General features: G+C 36.7%; 1 protein-coding gene across 3 annotated transcripts in view; it reads right to left on the bottom strand.

Moving 5' to 3' along the window:
- PHKB (phosphorylase kinase regulatory subunit beta) overlaps positions 1-21946 on the bottom strand; it is a 234514-nt gene that overhangs the window by 163162 nt on the left and 49406 nt on the right. For all 3 annotated transcript variants that reach the window (XM_052656554.1, XM_052656553.1, XM_052656555.1), the window contains exons 5-6: positions 16936-17043; positions 13615-13695 (exon numbers count right to left, since the gene is read on the bottom strand). In XM_052656554.1, the coding sequence (XP_052512514.1) occupies positions 13615-13695; positions 16936-17043 (189 nt within the window). The remainder of the gene's footprint in view (positions 1-13614; positions 13696-16935; positions 17044-21946) is intronic.

Below are 21946 nucleotides of genomic sequence, written 5' to 3'. Positions count from 1 at the left end.
AATGCTTTCCCAGTCTGCCTGTTCAGCTGGAGGTGGCCTTACAATAGCTCTGACGGCATAAGAAGACGTCTCTTGGGGACTTTTGGAAGGCTTTTGATGTTTCTGACAAAAACGGCTACTTCTGATTAAAAGTAGCTAATACATCAACTTTATCAACCTTCCTCCCTGCTTTCTGCCATGATGCCAGTAGTTACAGGAGCCATTCTGAGATGATGAAGAGAAGAGAAACTGATGGACCAAGGAGCTAACCATTTCCAACACTGCATTATATGAGAAAAACATGCGCCTTTCATTTAAGCCACTGCAGTAATCCTCAACAGACACAGAATGAAATAGTCTACTATTTCATAATGAACTAAGATATTAGAAGGGCCAGAATGAAAGAAAAATTTCAGATATTCATATGACAAGCTTCATTAAATATGACAACCTTAAATTTATTCAATAACAGCCATATAGCCAAAAAAATTAAAAGAGCATTTCTATGTAATCACTTGATAGTTTTGTGTTAGTTTTTTTAGAAAAGTCAAAGACACTAATTTGGACATAACCAAAAATTCATTGATTGTGAAATCACTGAAGTGACAAGCAATATCAAAGCAATAGCTAAATTCTAAGAACTTCTCAAATATACCATTAAAAATTAGTATAACTATTCAGCAAAACAAACTGTATACCAATACTACTGTTATAAAAGATGCAATGCCTAAGCAAAGTCCTGGCTTACAACAGGTGTTCACTCAATATTTGAGAATGAGTGAACAGTAGGCATTTAGTCACACATTTCTGATCATGGTACAGAATCTCAGACGGCCACTAAATGTGCTGTTTACATATGTTTAAATGTGATAAAATGTTTGCAGATATTGAAGCTTCTTTTTTAAAAAACTGAGGTGCAACTGATGTAACAATATTATACAAATATCAGATATACAATTAAGTTATTTTTTATTGCAGTTATAAAAATACATTAGGGTTAACTGAGTTTATAGAAAGAGTAAACTGCAGGATAAAAAGCTGTTGGCGGGGTGAGGAATGAATAGAAAGTTACATTAAAAATAATTACAAATGGGAATTCAATTCAGAGAATAGCAAAGATCTCAGAAAAACTAGTCATCCATAAAAGCAATAGGAATACTGATAAAAATCATAAAAATCAACTTTTTCAGAACTCTGAAACAAGAGCTTGCAACAATGCAAGGAGCGTTAAATAAAGAAAGTGACTGAAACCTCATGTAAGCAGACTAAGCATTGGAATGTACTGAATTGCTCTATTTTCTATTCTCTCTCCCTTGCTTTATTGTAGCCTCATAATAGTTATGAAAATTAGCAGACTAAAGCCACCAGAAGGAACAAAAAAGGTTTGGAAGTCACCCAAATCACTGTCTTGGTAAACTGTCACTATTTGAAGAGTCTGACAGCTTCCTGGATACATTCACTCATAGAGATTTTCTTTAAATGATCTGACCTGGAGCTTGTACAATGCATACAGCCTTTCCCCTAGGCATATATTATATAGCTGCCTAGACATATTGAGTGGCAACTATTTAATATTTCAACTATCTAAACACTTTCTTTTTAAAAGTTGGGCCATGAGAAGTCCACAGTGGGCTGCGTAAGTCTCCAGCATATTCCTGGGAAGCCATAAGGATACGCATGTGTGTACAGTTGTGCTTCCCTGGCAGCTCACCTGGTAAAGAATCCACCTGCAATGCAGGAGACCCCAGTCCAACTCCTGGGTCAGGAAGATCCCCTGGAGGGAGGCATGGCATTCCACACCAGTATTCTTGCCTGGAGAATTCAATGGACAGAGGAGCCTGGTGGGCTACAGCCCATGGGGTCACAAAGAGTCGGACATGGATGAGCGACTAAGCACAGCACACAGTTGTGCTCATAATTAGAAAAGACCTGAGACATAATCTCACACCTCCATCTGAACTTAAAGCTTTGCAAAAGTAGGAAGCGAAGGTTAAAGGAGAGTTACATACATCTACAAAGAACTAAAGATGATTTGGTGAGAACAACATCTCACTAATAGGGAGAATCAGTAAAGATGTAGAAATTACAGTAAGGAACCAAAATTTTAAAAAATGAGTTGAAAAGGATAATAATAAGAATTGCATTCAATAATTATATCAAATTATTTAATTCAATAATTATACTAAAATCACTCCAAATTATTCTTGAGTCACCATGGAATGAAATTACAAATCAATAACAGAAGAAAATCTGGAAAATTCACCAATATATGAAAATGAAACAATAGCCTGCTAAACAACCAAGCGGTCAAAGAAGAAATCATAATGGAAATTAGAAATACATTGAGATGAATGAACATAAAACCATAATATAACAAAAATAATGGGATGCAGCTGAGCAGGCTGAAGAGAGAAATTTATAACCACAAATGTCTGTATCTGAAAAGCAGAATGATCTCAAATCAATAACCTAATCTTCTACCTTAAGAAACTAGAAAAATAAGAGCAAAATAAATCCCTTCAACCAGAAGAAAGGAAATAATAAGGACCACGGAGGAAATAAATAAAATAGAAAATAGAAAAACAGTAAATCACTAAAACTAAAAGTTGATTCTTGGAAAACATCAATAAAACTGATAAATCTTTATCCAAACTGACCAAGTAAAAGAGGAGCTATGATTTAAATTACTAAACTAAGGAACGAAAGAGGAGATATTAAAGCCAACTTTGGAGGAAAAAAAAAGGATTCATAACCTAGATGAAATGGACAAAGTCCTGGAAAGACACAAACTACCAACACTGACTCAAAAAAAACCCCCAAAAATCTGAATAGACACTGAAACAATAATCAAAAATCCTCACAGCAAGGAAACCCAAACCCAGTCAACTTCAGGCTTCATGGTGGCTCAGATGGTAAAGAATCTGCCTGCAATGCATGAGACCTGGGTGTGATCCCTAGCTCAGGAAGATCCTTTGGAGGAGGAAATGACAATTGACTACAGTATTCTTGCCTGGGAAATAACACTGGCAGAGGAACTTCAGCAGCTACAGTCTAGAAGGATGCAAGAGAGTCAGACACAAATTAGTGACTAAACAATAGCCAGCTTCATCAATGAATTCTACCAAATGTTTAAACAAGAATTAACACAAATCCTTCACAAAATCTTCTAAGAAAGAGGAAGAAATGATTCCTAACCAACTGAATGAGGCCTTTATTAAACTAATACCAAAGTCAAAGATGTTATACAAAGAAACAGAAACAACAAAATATATACCAATAACCATTAAGAATACTGATGTGAAAATCCCCAACAAAAACTAGAAAATGGAATGAAGCAGTACAAAAAAATTATCTTACATGACAAACCAATATTTACCCACCACATAATTTAGGTTGATTTAAAAAAAGAGAATTTGGATTACAAATAAATGATGAATGTGAAGATAAAAAAGCAAAAACTTCCAAATCAAAGTTCAGTTCAGTCGCTGAGTCGTGTCCAACTCTGCAACCCCATGGACGCCAGGCCTCCCTGTCCATCACCAACTCCCGGAGTTTGCTCGAACTCATGTCCATTGAGTCAGTGATGCCATCCAGCCATTTCAGCCTCTGTCATCCCCTTCTCCTTCTGACTTCAATCCTTCCTAGAGTCAGTTCTTTGCATCAGGTGCCCAAAGTATTGGAGTTTCAGTTTCACCATCAGTCCTTTTGATGAATATTCAGGACTGATTTCCTTTAGGATTGACTGGTTTGATCTCCTTGCAGTCCAAGGAACTCTCAAGAGTCTTTTCCAACACCACAGTTCAAAAGCATCAATTCTTTGGCACTCTGTTTTCTTTATAGTACAACTCTCACATCCATACATGACTATTGGAAAAACCACAGCTTTGACTAGACGGACCTTTGTTGGCAAAGCAATGTCTCTGCTTTTTAATACATTGTCTAGATTTGTCATAGTTTTTCTTCCAAGGAGCAAGCGTCTTTTAATTTCATGGCTGCAGTCACCATCTACAGTGATTTTAGAGCTCAAGAAAATAAAGTCTCTCACTGTTTCCACTGTTGCCCTATCTATTTGCCATGAAATGATAGGATCAGATGCCATGATCCTAGTTTTTTGAATATTGAGTTTTAAGCCAGCTTTTTCACTTTCCTCTTTCACTTTCAGCAAGAGGTTCTTTGGTTCTTCTTCACTTTCTGCCGTAAGGGTGGTGTCATCTGCATATCTGCATTTATTGATATTTCTCCCGGCAATCTTGATTCCAGCTTGGGCTTTATCTAGCTCAGAATTTTGCATGATGTACTCTGTGTATAAATTAAATAAGCAGGGTGACAAAATACAGTCTTGACATAGTCCTTTCCCAATTTGGAACCAGTCTGTTGTTCCATGTCTGGTTCCAACTGTTGCTTCTTGACCAGTATACAGACTTTTCAGGAGAAAGGTAAGGTGGTCTGGTACTTCCATGTCTTTAAGAATTTTCCACAGTTTGTTGTGATCCACACAGTCAAAGGCTTTGGTGTAGTCAATAAACCAGAAGTAGATGTTTTTCTGGAACTCTCTTGCTTCTTCTGTGATCCAACGGATGTGGGCAATTTGATCTATGGTTCCTCTGCCTTTTCTAAATCCAGTTTGAATATCTGGAAGTTCTCAATTCACATACTACTGAAGTCTCACTTGGAGAATTTTGAGCATTACTTTGCTAGTGTGTGAGATGAGTGCAATTGTGTGGTAGTTTGAACATTCTTTGGTTTACATTTATAAAAATAGTAAAAGGGATAGGGAAAAGGATAGAAAAAAAGAGATAAAAAGATATGGGACAAAGTGTAAGGGTTGAATATACAAGTAGCTTGGTAAAAGAAAAAAAAAAAAATGCAGCACAAACAATATTTCAGTAGACCCTAGGTGAGAATTTCCCAAATGTTATCAAAGATATTAAACTAGAATATTTGAAAACTTCCACATGCCCCAAGGAGGATAAATACAAAGAACAGCACAGCTAGCACATCTTAGTGAAACTAATAAAATCAAATACAAATTTTAAAGCAGCCCGAGTAGACAATATTTTCATAGAAACAATGGAATTCAAGCTGATTTATTAAAAAAAAACAATCGAAGCCTAACAACAACATAACATATTTAAAGTGTTGAAAGAAAATAACTGTCACCCTAAAATATATTTCAAAATTAAAATGGAAACAAAGATATTAAAAAAAATAATAAATAAGGAATGGACAATGATCCCAGACAGAATATCCCAGGAAAGAAAGGTGACTGTCATAATGGTACATGGGTAGGTATATGTACAGTTGTAAATGGTCTGCCTGCAATACGGGAGACCCGGGTTCAATCCCTGGGTCAGGAATATCCCCTGGAGAAGGAATCAGAAACTACCAGTATTCTTGCCTGGAAACCCACTCCAGTATTGTTGCCTGGAGAATCCCATGGACAGAGGAGCCTGAGGCTAACAGACCATGGGGGTCACAAAGAGGAGGACACAATTGAATGACTCACACACAATTAAATGTAGATGAACGAATATATAGTTCAATATTGATGTAAACATCAATAATATTGAAGTTTTGTTCAGTTTAAAAATACATGTAGTATTAAAATAAATGCAAACAAAACCACAATAGTAGGTAATAAGTAGGTATGTAGAGCTAAAATGTGGTAAGGTTCTTAAATGATCTGTAAAGCAGAAAGCAGAAGAACTAACGAGCCTCTTGATGAAAATGAAAGTGGAGAGTGAAAAAGTTGGCTTAAAACTCAACATTCAGAAAACGAAGATCACGGCATCTGGTCCCATCACTTCATGGCAAATAGATGGGAAAACAATAGAAACAGTGTCAGACTTTATTTTTAGGCTCCAAAATCACTGCAGATGGTGACTGCAGCCATGATATTAAAAGACGCTTGCCCCCTTGGAAGAAAAGTTATGACAAATCTAGACAGTGTATTAAAAAGCAGAGACATTGCTTTGCCAACAAAGGTCCATCTAGTCAAAGCTACGGTTTTTCCAGTAGTCATGAATGGATGTGAGAGTTGTACTATAAAGAAAACAGAGTGATGAAGAATTGATGCTTTTAAACTGTGGTGTTGGAGAAGACTCTTGAGAGTTCCTTGGACTACAAGGAGATCAAACCAGTCAATCCTAAAGGAAATCAGTCCTGAATATTCATCGGAAGGACTGATGGTGAAGCTGAAACTCCAATACTCTGGGCACCTGATGCAAAGAACTGACTCATTGGAAAAGACCCTGATGCTGCGAAAGATTGAAGGCAGAAGGAGAAGGGGACAAGAGAGGATGAGATGGTTGGATGGCATCACTGACTCTATAGACATGAGTTTGAGTAAGATCCAGGAGTTGGTGATGGACAGGGAAGCCTGGCATGCTGCAGTCCATGGGGTTGCAAAGAATTGGACACGACTGAGCAACTGAACTGAACTGAAAGCAGTCAAAGTATAAATTTGAGTAGACTCTGAAGTTGCTGTCCTTTCTAAAGTAGCCACTATAAAATAATATGACAACTGGTATAACAACAAATAAATTTTAAAAAAAGTAATAAGGAAAAAAGGATACAAAGAATAGATAAGGCCAGTAACAAACAGAAAGATAAAAGACTTAAACCAAGATATATCAATATTTACATTAAATGTATATGAACTAAGTACTCCAATTAAAAGAAAATGATTGCCAGACTAGATTTTAAAAATAATAACTATATGATGCTTATAAAAGATACCAGATACAAATAAGAACACAGTTTTAAAATAAATGAAAGTTTTAGAAATGCCATACAAACACTAATGAAAAGAACCTGGTCTCTCAAGATAAATTTTAACAAAGAAACTTAATAGGAGTTAAAATGGGATATTTCCAACTAAAAAGTACAATAATCTCAAATCATGTGCCTATAATTTTATAAAAACATACATATACATGTGTATATATTTATACATATAGATATACACATACATATTCATGTACAAGTACACACACATACATACATACTAATAAATCAGAAAATTACAGAACTAAATGGAGAAAAATAAATTCGCAATCACATTTGCAAACTTAATGAACATATCAGACAAAAAACGTACAACATGTAAAAGATGAGATGAGCATAACTAACGCAGTTTACCTAAGAAATGTATAAAGCAATTTAAACCTAATGGCATTTTTGCCATGTTTCTATGACACATTAACTGATAATTACCATAGCTTGCATAATCTGTTTCCTTATTTCATCCAGGTATTTGCTCAAAAGCTCTTTTCCAGAAAAGCCTGTCCTCATAACTCTACTTTAAACAGTTTTATATTCTATTTTCCTCCTTACATGCTTAAAAAAATAATGTATCACTTCTGGACATTATAGCCTATATTTAAGTATTTATTAATTCTGTTTTCCTTATTATAAAACAAATTTCATGGCATTATAGACTAATATCCTTTTTCACTGCTATATTCTATTTGGTCTAGTTTAGAAACTCAATAAATATTTGCCAAATAAGCATGGTTCATGCAAAAATGCATGATGGAGTGAACATGCAAGACATGAATAAACAGGCAAACTCTGAGTCAGCCTGGCTGCCCTCAATACTTGAACATGAAGATGTCACATGACATGTGTCACTCACATCTGTACAGAAGAAGCAGAGATAGAACACTATCAATAGAATGAATGGACTCTGGTGCCAGACTGCACAGTTTAAATCCCAGCGCTGTCAATGACTGACTATCCATTATTTTCATCATTTGTAAAATGAAGATAATAACTATACCAAGTTGATAGTTTTGTGAAGATTAAAATTGTTTAATGTGCAAAGTACTTTGAACAATGATAGCAAGTGATAAATGCTATTAAGTGTTATGTTATTATGTTAAGAGTTAACTACTACTATTATCATTATTATTGCTTCCTATAAATTTGAGAAACAAGAATAATAATACCTTTTTATTCTTAGAGGAAAACATCTATAAATAGTTTTGAGTAACCTATTCATTTTTGTGTGTACATTGTTGAAAAGCAGGAACTAAGAATACCTTGTAACACCTTAATAATTATAGATTTATTCTAACTATTAAAAAACAGAAACCCCTCAAGTTCAGCTTGAAAACCATTTCACATCAAAAGATAGTCTGTAACACAAAAGTATCTACATAATAAATGGGAGAAAAAAAAAAGATCTGCAGTATTTTAAGGAGAAAACATGCAAACAAGGCAAAAGTTAAAATTCACTAAATAATAAGTTAAAAACCTATTTTGAAATTAAAGTCCCAACATATAAGAGAAAAAATCGTATCTTAAAGTATCTAACAAAGGTCACCTAGAAACCATTGCTTAGTATGCTGGCTCCCAATCTGACCCAATGCCTACTATTCATGCCCTGTGCTGTCCCCTCTCACACTGATTTAAGACTGACCAATGTGATAGAGGATACTGTAAAATGATGGAGGGTGACTTCTGAGACTAGGTTGTAAAAAAAGCACTGTACTTCCATCTTGCTCTTTGGAATCACTTTTTCTGAAAAAAGCCACCTGACATATAGAAAAGGCACTCAAGCAGCTCTATGGAGAGGCCTCTTGTCTGCAACCATGTGAGTGAACTATCCTAGGGCCCCTCCAGGCTCAGTAAAGCCTTCAGTTAACTGTAAATCTGGCTGATTATTTGAATCCAACTTATGAGAGACTCCATGTCAGCAACACCCTGATTAGTTTCTTCTGAATTCCTGACTCACTGAAACTATGAGATAATAAATGTTTGCTCTTTTAAGCCACTAAGCTCTAAGGCAATTTGTTACTCAGAAATAGGTAGTTTATATAGCAATAAATTAATTCCACATGTCATCCGATCTAAAAGCATTTGAAAAGATCTTCTGGGTTTTGATGATAAAGGCATCTTTGCAAAATAAAAAGGAAATGGCACATGATACACAATTGGCATAAAAGACTTTTCCAGGTTTCATGTTGAACAGACACCTACAGATTTGTATAGTATTTTTATGTTAAAGGCTTACAACCTACACACTTCCACCAAAGAGCTAAAGAAATAATCATCTGACCATTCTTGAGAAAACAAGGCTTCAAACATATTTATCTAAAGGAACTGGAGTTCGCAGGATCATTTGACAAATTTCCATCAGTACAACTGGTTCTATGACCACTCCAAGTGTTATCCCCGGTTAGTTAGTTATCTCCTATTAGTAATCCCCAGCTAGTGTTATCCCCTATTTCCACTTAAATTCTAAGCTTGTAGAAAAATGTTTGAAGTTACTGTTTTCAAAACTGACATGATACTCTGACTTGTGATCAACCATTAGAGCACACTAAAATTAGAGTCATATAATAGCATAAAACTAGAAAAGGGACATTAAAATCATACAGGCATTTTTCCATCTCCATTTATAATGATTTATTTTTATTTATTTATTATTTTTTAAATTTTTATTTTTACTTTATTTTACTTTACAATACTGTATTGGTTTTGCCATACATTGACATGGATCCACCACGGGTGTACATGCGTTCCCAAACATGAACCCCCCTCCCACCTCCCTCCCCATAACATCTCTCTGGGTCATCACCGTTCACCAGCCCCAAGCATGCTGTATCCTGCGTCGGACATAGACTGGCGATTCGATTCTTACATGATAGTATACATGTTACAATGCCATTCTCCCAAGTCATCCCACCCTCTCCCTCTCCCTCTGAGTCCATAAGTCCGTTATACACAGCTGTGTCTTTTTTGCTGTCTTGCATACAGGGTCATCATTGCCATCTTTCTAAATTCCATATATATGTGTTAGTATACTGTACTGGTGTTTTTCTTTCTGGCTTACTTCACTCTGTATAATTGGCTCCAGTTTCATCCATCTCATCAGAACTGATTCAAATGTATTCTTTTTAACGGCTGAGTAATACTCCATTGTGTATATGTACCACAGCTTTCTTATCCATTCATCTGCTGATGGACATCTAGGTTGTTTCCATGTCCTGGCTATTATAAACAGTGCTGCGATGAACATTGGGGTACATGTGTCTCTTTCAATTCTGGTTTCCTCGGTGTGTATGCCCAGCAGTGGGATTGTTGGGTCATAAGGTAGTTCTATTTGCAATTTTTTAAGGAATCTCCACAGTGTTCTCCAAAGTGGCTGTACTAGTTCGCATTCCCACCAACAGTGTAGGAGGGTTCCCTTTTCTCCACACCCTCTCCAGCATTTATTGCTTGCAGATTTTTGGATCGCAGACATTCTGACTGGTGTGAAGTGGTACCTCATTGTGGTTTTGATTTGCATTTCTCTAATAATGAGTGATGTTGAGCATCTTTACATGTGTTTGTTAGCCATCCGTATGTCTTCTTTGGAGAAATGTCTATTTAGTTCTTTGGCCCATTTTTTGATTGGGTCATTTATTTTTCTGGAATTGAGCTGCATAAGTTGCTTGTATATTTTTGAGATTAGTTGTTTGTCAGTTGTTTCATTTGCTATTATTTTCTCCCATTCTGAAGGCTGTCTTTTCACCTTGCTTATATTTTCCTTTGTTGTGCAGAAGCTTTTAATTTTGATGAGATCCCATTTGTTTATTTTTGCTTTTATTTCCAGTATTCTGGGAGGTGGATCATAGAGGATCCTGCTGTGATTTATGTCAGAGAGTGTTTTGCCTATATTCTCCTCTAGGAGTTTTATAGTTTCTGGTCTTACATTTAGATCTTTAATCCATTTTGAGTTTATTTTTGTGTGCGGTGTTAGAAAGTGATCTAGTTTCATTCTTTTACAAGTGGTTGACCAGTTTTCCCAGCACCACTTGTTAAAGAGATTGTCTTTACTCCATTGTATATTCTTGCCTCCTTTGTCAAAGATAAGGTGTCCATATGTGTGTGGATTTATCTCTGGGCTTTCTATTTTGTTCTATTGATCTATATGTCTGTCTTTGTGCCAGTATCATACTGTCTTGATGACTGTGGCTTTGTAGTAGAGCCTGAAGTCAGGCAAGTTGATTCCTCCAGTTCCATTCTTTCTCAAGATTGCTTTGGCTATTCGAGGTTTTTTGTATTTCCACACAAATCTTGAAATTATTTGTTCTAGTTCTGTGAAAAATATGGCTGGTAGCTTGATAGGGATTGCATTGAATTTGTAAATTGCTTTGGGTAGTGTACTCATTTTCACTATATTGATTCTTCCGATCCATGAACATGGTATATTTCTCCATCTATTAGGGTCCTCTTTGATTTCTTTCATCAGTGTTTTATAGTTTTCTATATATAGGTCTTTAGTTTCTTTAGGTAGATATAGTCCTAAGTATTTTATTCTTTTCGTTGCAATGGTAAATGGAATTGTTTCCTTAATTTCTTTTTCTACTTTCTCATTATTAGTGTATAGGAATGCAAGGGATTTCTGTGTGTTGATTTTATATCCTGCAACTTTACTATATTCGTTTATAATGATTTAGCAGATATAATCTAACACACAACATACAACTAACATTTTTTAATAGTTTAATAAAAAATAAAAGCAAATCCAAAATGTAACAGGAAAGACAAAATTTCACCCTTTGTAAATCTTTACTTTCAAAGTGTTCTTTAAGACTTAATAGTTTTGGGATCATCAAAGCCTAAAAGGTCCCTTATTTTATTAAAGAATTATGAATCTTTTCATCTAATGAAGCCTTTCCACAAAAAGGAAGGAAAAATTAAACACAAAATAAAATCTCATATTTTTCCAGTAGTCATATATGGTTGTGAAAGAGACTATAAAGAAAGCTGAGTGCCGAAGAATTGATGCTTTTGAATGGTGGTGTTGGAGAAGACTCTTGAGAGTCCCTTGGACTGCAAGGAGATCAAACCAGTCAATCCTAAAGGAAATCAGTTCTGAATATTCATTGGAAGGACTGATGCTGAAGCTGAAACTTCAATACTCTGATGTGAAGAACTGACTCATTGGAAAAGACCCTGATGCTGGGAAAGACTGAAGGCAGGAGAAGGGGACAACAGAGGATGAGATGGTTGGATGGCATCACTGACTCGATGGACATGAGTTTGAGTAAGCTCTGGGAGTTGGTGATGGACAGGGAAGTCTGGCATGTTGCAGTCCAAGGAGTCACAAAGAGTGGGACATGACTGAATGACTGAACTGAATTGAACTGATGGGGGTATGTGAGGTTCTTTCATGTTAAATAAAGTAAGTTTCTCGGGAGCCATTCTGAATGATACAGCTCTTGCTTTTTTTAATCTACTTTTCGGTTATTTATGAAGTATGTCATAGAATGTAACATAGAATACCATGTGGTAGTTCATTACTTTGCCCCCTCCAACAGATATAAATGAGTTCTCTCTATTAATAAACAGAAGGACTGATTTAGGTGAACTTTGATTTAGTTAATATATATGTAAGATTGGTCTGATTCCCAACCCCTCCCCCACCCAAAATATTTGAGCACCACTATTTCACAACACTATAAAAACTGAGAACTAGTTGGATGAAATGAAAACATGTAGTTCTTTGATAAATAAAACAGAAGAAACCATAAGTAGTTACTGTTATTTATTATTATTATTACTTCTTTATTATTTAGCTATATTTCTAAATAGGTTTTACTTATGTGTATTAAAAAGGCACAGTGGATGTATAAGATTATGAACTACTGGAAGGCAGGGCTACATGTACCAATTTCATAGCACCCCGAGTGCAGTCCAGTGATGACTTTACTGTTTAGTATGATAAACTGTTCTTCATGCATGGATCTTAGGAAGAAATAATAACTAATATATAACTATATAATATATCTACTCTTTGATAGAATTCTCACTGTATATGCTGGTGGTTTAGGCACTAAGTGGTGTCTGATTCTTTGTGACCCCATGGACTGTAGTCCGCCAGGCTCCTCTTTCCATGGGATTTCCCATGCAAGAATATTGGAGTGGGTTGCTACTTCTTTCTCCAGAGGATCTTCCTGACCCAGAGAGCAAACCCACCTCTCTTGCCTTGCAGGCAGATTCTTTACCGCTGTGCCACCAGGGATGCCCTTCTCACTGTATATACCATCTCAATAATAGCTTTTTACTTCAACTGTGACACAATTCAAAATATGTTAGCATATGGGTCTGTCTGTATGTTTTTTCAAGCATTAGGGCCTATGAAAAATTTCTCAACTTTGTGATAAGAGTTATTTTCAAATTTCCTAATAAGAATAAGAACATATATTTATCTCTTGAAAAAAATTAAGAACTCTATTGAAGTCAAACAAAAATAACAAAACATGATAAAGGAGTTTTTACTATTAAAAGGATGGGTTACAAAAAGCAACAAAAGAAAAGAAGACAATAATTCTGAGAAAATCTGAAAGGCTTTTATTTTTATAGTTACTAAAATTTCTGAAAGTTACAAGGTTTTATTTCAGAATACCTGAAATATAGCCTTCATAGTAGAGTTTTACAACTGTTTCATATTTTGTTTATTTTTAAAGTGCTTTGCATTGATAATATAAAGACTTTTTAACTGAGCATTCAAAATCCCTTATCTGACTATATGAATGTAAAAATAACCCAATTGACACAATTAAAAATAAGTTTTAAAAAGTAAAAGAAAAAAGGTATTCTCAGAGATGAAATTCAGTAGTACAGAATTTGGGAAAATCATACCTCATCAGTGTTGTAGATAATCTGGAGTCCTGAGGAAATCATTTCCACAAGGTAAAGCAGATAGAGGGACACTGCATTTATCTGAAAACCAAAGAACACTACAATAGGTTAGAGAACACCACAAAAATACTATGTTACAAAATTAAATGTGAAAGCTAAAATTATAAGTCATTTGCTCTTGTAGTAGCATACAGAACTGTTTTCCTTCCTATGCAAAATAAAGGAGCTGTGGATATAGTTCATAATAAAATCTCAGCTTGGTATATAAAACTCTAAAATCCTCAAATTCACTGTGATGGTTATTAACAGCTGATCAGGGGTATTTTTTATGACATTTGCTTTGTAAGATTTATTTTGAAACTGTAGATTTAAGTACTTCTACTTTAGTTTTGTCCCTTGGGCAGCTAAGTAATGTGAATCCAATTCAACTGTGTGTAAATGAAAAAATTATTGGGCAGTAAGACATTAGGACTATGCCACCACAAATAACAGGCAGCACATCCTGTATTCAGAGAACACAGAACTTATATCAGCAACTGTAGGAATATATTAATCAAACATTTAAAATATATTTATGAAAAAAGCATTCTAAAAATAAGGCTTTTTCTTTTAGTTTATTAGTCTATTAAAGATAAACATTATATGCTCTAAACAAAACAAATAAAAGAAGACAATAATGTCCCCTTTAACCAAAAATAAAGATTCTCATAGAATTCTGAATGGGCTATATACATTTTCTCAAGGAAATAAGCAGTGAAAGATAAATAGCACAACATGGACAAACCTTGAAAACATTACACTAAAAGAAATAAATTAGTCACATTAGACCACATGGTACCTCATTCCATCTATATGAAATGTACAAAATTGGCTTGTTCATACAGACAGAAAGTAGACTGGTAATTGCCTACAGCGGGGGTCTTTGAAGGAGATGAGGAGTGACTGCTAACAGGTACTGGATTTCGTTCTGGGGTGATGATGTTCTGCAATGTTGTTTGAACAACTTTGTGAATATATTAAAAAGCTATATACTTTACATAGGCAAATTGTATATTATGTGAATTATATCTCAATAAAGTTATCCAATAAACAAATAAATGAGAAGTGAAAATTTTTAATTTAGCCAGGAAACAATTAACTTGAGGTAAAAACAAAGAGGAAGTAAGACATAATTTTCTTATCATATAATTCTAACCCAGAAGATTATTACCCACTAACAGCCCTGCTGCCTTGTGCTTCGCTGATTCTCCTCCAATCCTTTCTGAATAACAGACAGTTGGGGCAGAAAATTATTCATGCCCTAGATGCCTTGGATAAAGCAGCTGTGTGCCACCAGGGCCTGCAAGTGGGGGTAACTCTCTCAGGAAACAGGACTATCCTGAATGTCTCTTGACTTCCCAGCACTCAAAGTCCAGTAGGTCTCAGGGTCTTGTCAAGATCCAGGTGGGCCATGTAAGAAAATGGAGGATTCTAGTTTAAGGCGTTTTATAATAGGTCAACATTAACTCTTGAGTGACTTTTCTCAAAACATAGTAAGCAAGAGCTTCATCCCATTGGGTCACCCAAATATTCTCATATAGCACTGACACTGGCCTGTCAGAAATGATCTCAAAGAAATTTCATTTCCATTGACAGCCAACTATAGCAATATCTCAAGAACTCTCTGCTATGATTTTTAGGAGGCTTCTGTGAGAAAATATCCGTAAGTGGCAAAACGTACGGGACTACCAAATAACTGGCTGACCAGCATTTACTTGAAACCTACTATGTGTTTTTATAATTTGCATCATTGGCTAATTAGTTGATATTTAAAATTCTCTGACAATTTCTCTGTGGTTTCATGCTTGATTTCTTCCCAAACATTTGTAAAAGAACAGTTCTGTATGTTTTCCTTGCTGTTGGAGTTCTCTGCCGGTGTGTCTGCTTTCATCATTGGTTTTGATTTCCTGTCTCATCCTGTTGTCTGCTTAGTTGTCGTCAATCCAGACCGCTCCCCGCCACTCCCGAGGCTGTACTTGACCCATCCATCTCCCCTCCTCCGTCCCCCTACTTGCTCTGGTCATAGCAGTGCTGTGGTCCACAGCGTGTGTTCCCTTAGTCGGGTTTGTGCTTTGTCTTTATGTCTCATTAAATGGTGTTTTTCCCCCATAGCAGTAAGTTGAATTGGTGCATCAGTATGCAGTTACAGGAGAAGGCAATGGCAACCCACTCCAGTACTCTTGCCTTGAAAATTCCATGGACGGAGGAGCCTGGTAGGCTGCAGTCCACGGGGTCGCACAGAGTCGGACATGACTGAAGCGACTTAGCAGCAGCAGCATGTGCTAGGCACTTAAGTTTAAATTCTGAGATACAAAAATAAATGAATCATTATCTTCTAAAAACTCTATGTCAAATAGCAAACATATCTGTGAAAGCAAAAGGCACAGAAAACCTAATTATTTGAAAAATTATGACACAGCTGAGCAACTACATATTTATGTACAATTAAATCGCCATAGAACTGGTTACAAATAACTATTAAGAGTTTCTGCTGGGTAGAAATGGGGACACTGAACTTTCTGTGTTTGGAGGAGTCATTTGGAAGTAACACATTTCAGGCTTCTAGAGAGAAAAGAACTATAAAAAGGATACTCATGTTTTAGTAAGGAATATATGAATAGTAAGTACTCTAAAGACAACAGAACCAAATGATGAAGCGGAAGAAAATCCATTAAAGATAAATAGCATTATATAATACTTGTACACTAGAAACAAGGCACAGGGGTACACAGATGGGAGAGAAAAAATGAAAACAAAATATGAAGCTTTACAGTGGATTCTGGGCATATAAAATTTACATTAATGCCTTTATGTCTTTTGGAATTATTTTAGTGGTACGTTTTTAGAATCATTGAAGGCTGATTTATTAGAAATGGACTGTGATGTAACAAAAACCTATTATTTGTTCTTATATTACTGTCAGTTGTCTTTTATTCCCTAGTTCCTAAATACTGAAATTCCTCTAAATTTGATAATGAGCATAACAAGCTTTTGTCACTGAAAGAGCTGTAGGATCCTTTCTTCTAGATAGTAGTATTATAATCTCTCCAGCTGCCCTTTTTGCTTTTGGACCAAGAACGCAATAATATTTAATGCTCAATCACAATAACTAATTCAGTTCCACTGGGATGTCTTCATTTCATGGTTGACTCTCTACTTGCATTTTGAACAATTAAAGTTTTACAAAATGTAAATCTAATTTTGTAAAAATGTAAATAGCCTCAAACATTCTATGATATAGAGTAAAACTGCAGAAGAAAATGTATAGTCTTCTTTTTTTACCTGAAGATGACCATATTCCTCATAGGAAAGGATCTCATCTCCTGTATGTACATTGAACACAGAGTGAAGACATGTTGTTGGGCGTGGATCCTGCTTAAATTGCTGGACCTGGAATAAAATATGAAATTTAAATGATGCTACTAATTCACATTCTCATCCAAAATCAGAGATTACACATTTTTCAAGAGACTTTTTAATGGGGAAAACTACAGCTTATAGACAGAGCATAGAACAAAGCACAATGTTACTTTTTCTAAAGAAACAAAATAGATAAAACATATGATTATTAATGTAATACAGTTAACATGATTGTTAAATACTTAACTGATACTTCACAAATAACTGAAGTATAATAAAATGCTTGTTAATCTATTAGCATTGCCTTTTATAATGTTTTGCATCTTATTTTAGACTCAAATAATGGTTTCCTCTATGGGACTGGATTTCAGAAACTGTATCCCACTGTACTGCTATTTGGAAATGCTTACATGACACTCAATGAAAGAGCGCTTCAGGCCACATTCTAATTCAATAAATTTTCAAAACGCCAAATGCTTTTTCTTTCTCCAAGGATCACAAATTGTAACCATGCTCCTGTCAACATGTTTTCATTTCTTTCACCACACATACTGTCATTACTAAGGCACCAATTCCAAGAGAATACAGGCCATATTTTTACATATTAACTCAATGTAAAATTTAATCATTTTAGAATACAAATTAAGTATTAAATGACAAAAGGAGACAAACTCCAAGGACAAGCAGATATTAATTCAATTTTGCAAACATCTGCTAATAAAGTTATATGTCAAGTAAGTCTACTACTACTTCCCTGGAAGGATAAGATGAATAGGAACAAAGAATGAATAGAATTATACATCAGTTCAGTTCAGTTGTTCAGTCTTGTCCGACTCTTTGCGAGCCATGAATAGCAGCACACCAGGCCTCCCTGTCCATCACCATCTCCCGGAGTTCACTCAAACTAATGTCCACTGAGTCGATGATGCCATCCAGCCATCTCATCCTCTATCATCCCCTCTTCTCCCGCCCCAAATCCCTCCCAGCATCAGAGTCTTTTGCAATGAGTCAACTCTTTGCATGAGGTGGCCAAAGTACTGGAGCTTCAGCTTTAGCATCATTCCTTCCAAAGAAATCCCAGGGCTGATCTCCTTTAGAGTGGACTGGTTGGATCTCCTTGCAGTTGCAGTCCAAGGGACTCTCAAGAGTCTTCTCCAACACCACACTTCAAAAGCATCAATCCTTCGGAGCTCAGCTTTCTCCACAGCCCAAATCTCACATCCATACATGACCACAGGAAAAACCATAGCCTTGACTAGACGGACCTTTGTTGGCAAAGTAATGTCTCTGTTTTTGAATATGCTGTCTCGGTTGGTCATAACTTTCCTTCCAAGCAGTAAGCGTCTTTTAATTTCATGGCTGCAATCACTATCTGCAGTGATTTTGGAGCCCAAAGTAATAAACTCTGACACTGTTTCTACTGTTTCCCCATCTATTTCCCATGAAGTAATGGGACCAGATGCCATGATCTTCATTTTCTGAATGTTGAGCTTTAAGCCAACTTTTTCACTCTCCACTTTCACTTTCATCAAGAGGCTTTTTAGCTCCTCTTCACTTTCTGTCATAAGGGTGGTGTCATCTGCATACCTGAGGTTATTGAGATTTCTCCCGGCAATCTTGATTCCAGCTTGTGCTTCCTCCAGCCCAGGGTTTCTCATGATGTACTCTGCATATAAGTTATATAAGCAGGGTGACAATATACAGCCTTGACGTACTCCTTTTCCCATATGGAACCAGTCTGTTGTTCCATGTCCAGTTCTAACTGTTGCTTCCGGACCTGTATACAGGCTTCTCAAGAGGCAGGTCAGGTGGTCTGATATTCCCATCTCTTTCAGAATTTTCCACAGTTTATTGTGATCCACACAGTCAAAGGCTTTGGCATAGTCCATAAAGCAGAAAGAGATGTTTTTCTGGAACTCTCTTGCTTTTTCCATGATCCAGTGGATCTTGGCAATTTGATCTCTGGTTCCTCTGCCTTTTCTAAAACCAGCTGGAACATCTGGAAGTTTATGATTCATGTATTGCTGAAGCCTGGCTTGGAGAAGTTTGAGCATTACTTTACTAGCGTGTGAGATGAGTGCAATTGTGTGGTAGTTTGAGCATTCTTTGGCATTGCCTTTCTTTGGGATTGGAATGAAAACTGACCTTTTCCAGTCCTGTGGCCACTGCTGAGTTTTCCAAATTTGCTGGCATCTTGAGTGCAGCACTTTGACAGCATCATCTTTCAGGATTCCATTACCTCCAGTAGCTTTGTTCTTAGTGATGCTTTCTAAGGCCCACTTGACTTCACATTCCAGGATGTCTGGCTCTAGGTCAGTGATCACACGATTGTGATTATCTTGGAGATATCTTGAAGATCTTTTTTTATAGTTCTTCTGTGTATTCTTGCCACCTCGTCTTAATCTCTTCTGCTTCTGTTAGGTCCATACCATTTCTGTCCTTTATTGAGCCCATCTTTCCATGAAATGTTCCTTTGGTATCTCTAATTTTCTTGAAGAGATCTCTACTCTTTCCCATTCTGTTCTTTTCCTCTATTTCTTTGATTTCCTCTATTGATTGCTGAGGAAGGCTTTCTTATCTCTCCTTCTATTCTTTGGAACTCTGCATTCAGATGCTGATATCTTTCCTTTTCTCCTTTGCTTTTTGCTTCTCTTCTTTTCACAGCTATTTGTAAGGCCTCCCCAGACAGCCATTTTGCTTTTTTGCATTTCTTTCCCATGGGGATGGTCTTGATCCCTGTCTTCTGTACAATGTTATGAACCTCCATCCATAGTTCATCAGGCACTCTATCTATCAGATCTAGTCCCTTAAATCTATTTCTCACTTCCTCTGTATAATCATAAGGGATTTGATTTAGGTCATAGCTGAATGGTCTAATGGTTTTCCCTACTTTCTTCAATTTAAATCTGAATTTGGTAATAAGGAGTTCATGATCTGAGCCATAGTCAGCTCCTGGTCTTGTTTTGCTGACTGTATAGAGCTTCTCCATCTTTGGCTGCAAAGAATATAAATCTGATTTTGGTGCTGAAGATCTGGTGATGTCCATGTGTAGAGTCTTCTCTTGTGTTTTTGGAAGAGGGTGTTTGCCATGACCTGTGCGTTCTCTTGGCAAAACTCTATTAGCCTTTGCCCTGCCTCATTCCATATTCCAAGGCCAAATAAAAGCAATGACTTTCTTGTCTCTTTGAAAAGATATAAATGATGATAGTATCTGAGTATTCATGATCTTGACGTGTTTTACTTGGCTAAGGAAGCACATAGAACCATACTCTCTGTTCCATCTTCAAATTTCTTCTCATCCTTGAAGTCTTATCTTAAAAAGATCTTCTTTAATAAAGTCCCTTCTGAACCCCAACTAAAATTCCTTACTCTGGACTCCCATATCAGGGTGCTTATCCTTTATTTATTTCTCCAGTTATTTGTTTTTATTCAGTTCAGTTCAGTCGCTCAGTCGTGTCTGACTCTTTGCAACCCCATGAATCGCAGCAGGCCACGCCTCCCTGTCCATCACCAACTACCAGAGTTCACTCAGACTCACATCCATAGAGTCAGTTATGCCATCCAGCCATCTCATCCTCTGTCGTCCCCTTCTCCTCCCGCCCCCAATCCCTCCCAGCATCAAAGTCTTTTCCAATGAGTCAACTCTTCGCATGAGGTGACCAAAGTACTGGAGTTTCAGCCTCAGCATCATTCCTTCCAAAGAAATCCCAGGGCTGATCTCCTTCAGAATGGACTGGTTGGATCTCCTTGCAGTCCAAGGGACTCTCAAGAGTCTTCTCCAACACCACAGTTCAAAAGCATCAATTCTTCGGCGCTCAGCCTTCTTCACAGTCCAACTCTCACATCCATACATGACTACTGGAAAAACCATAGCCTTGAGTAGACAGACTTTAGTCGGCAAAGTAATGTCCCTGCTTTTGAATATGCTATCTAGGTTGGTCATAACTTTTCTTCTAAGGAGTAAGCGTCTTTTACTTTCATGGCTGCAATCACCATCTCCATTAATTTTCTGTATCTTCCACTATCTTTCAAGCTTCAAGAAGTTATACTCTCCAATATGGCAGCCACTAGCTATACGTGACAAACTGAACTCAGTTCAGTTCAGTTGCCTAGTCATGTCCAACTCTTTGAGACCCCATGGACTATAGCACACCAGGCATCCCTGTCCTTCACCAACTCCCAGAGCTTGCTGAAACTCATGTCCATCGAGTTGGTGATGCCATCCAACCATCTCATCCTCTGTCATCCCCTTCTCCTCCCACCTTCAATCTTTCCCAGCATTAGGGTCTTTTCCAAGGAGTCAGTTTTTCACATCAGGTGGCCAAAGTATTGGAGTTTCAGCTTCAGCATCAGTTCTTCCAATGAATATCCAGGACTGATATTCTTTAGGATTGATTGGTTTGATCTCCTTGCTGTCGAAGGAACTTAGGAGTCTTTTCCAACACCACAGTTCAAAAGCATCAGTTCTCCAGCACTCAGCTTTCGTTACAGTTCAAATCTCACATTCATACATGAATACTGGAAAAATCATAGCTTTGACGATACAGACAATTATATAAAATTTAGAAATTCGAGTTTTCAGTCACAATGGCCCCATATCAAGTGCTCAAAAGCCACACGTGACTAGTGATTTCTGTACTGTTCAATATAGTAACAGAGAACATTTAGACCATCACAGTAAATTTGTTGGTACTAGAGGGCTAACACACCTTTTCAGCCCTCCACGAGCCCTATATAAACACATATGTTATGTTATGCATGCATGCTCAGGCCAACTCTGTTGGACCCTATGGGCTGCAGCCCACCAGGCTCCTGTGTCGGTGGGATTTTCCAGGTAAGAATACTGAATTGTGTTGCCATTTTCTCCTCTAGGGGACCTTCCTGACCCAGTGATTCAATTACCACTGAGCTATCCGCAAGCCCTCCCTAAGGT

This window comes from Budorcas taxicolor, chromosome 18 (assembly GCF_023091745.1).
Source record: "Budorcas taxicolor isolate Tak-1 chromosome 18, Takin1.1, whole genome shotgun sequence".
NCBI classification, from domain to species: domain Eukaryota; kingdom Metazoa; phylum Chordata; class Mammalia; order Artiodactyla; family Bovidae; genus Budorcas; species Budorcas taxicolor.
This window is presented reverse-complemented; position numbering and strand designations above follow the sequence as displayed.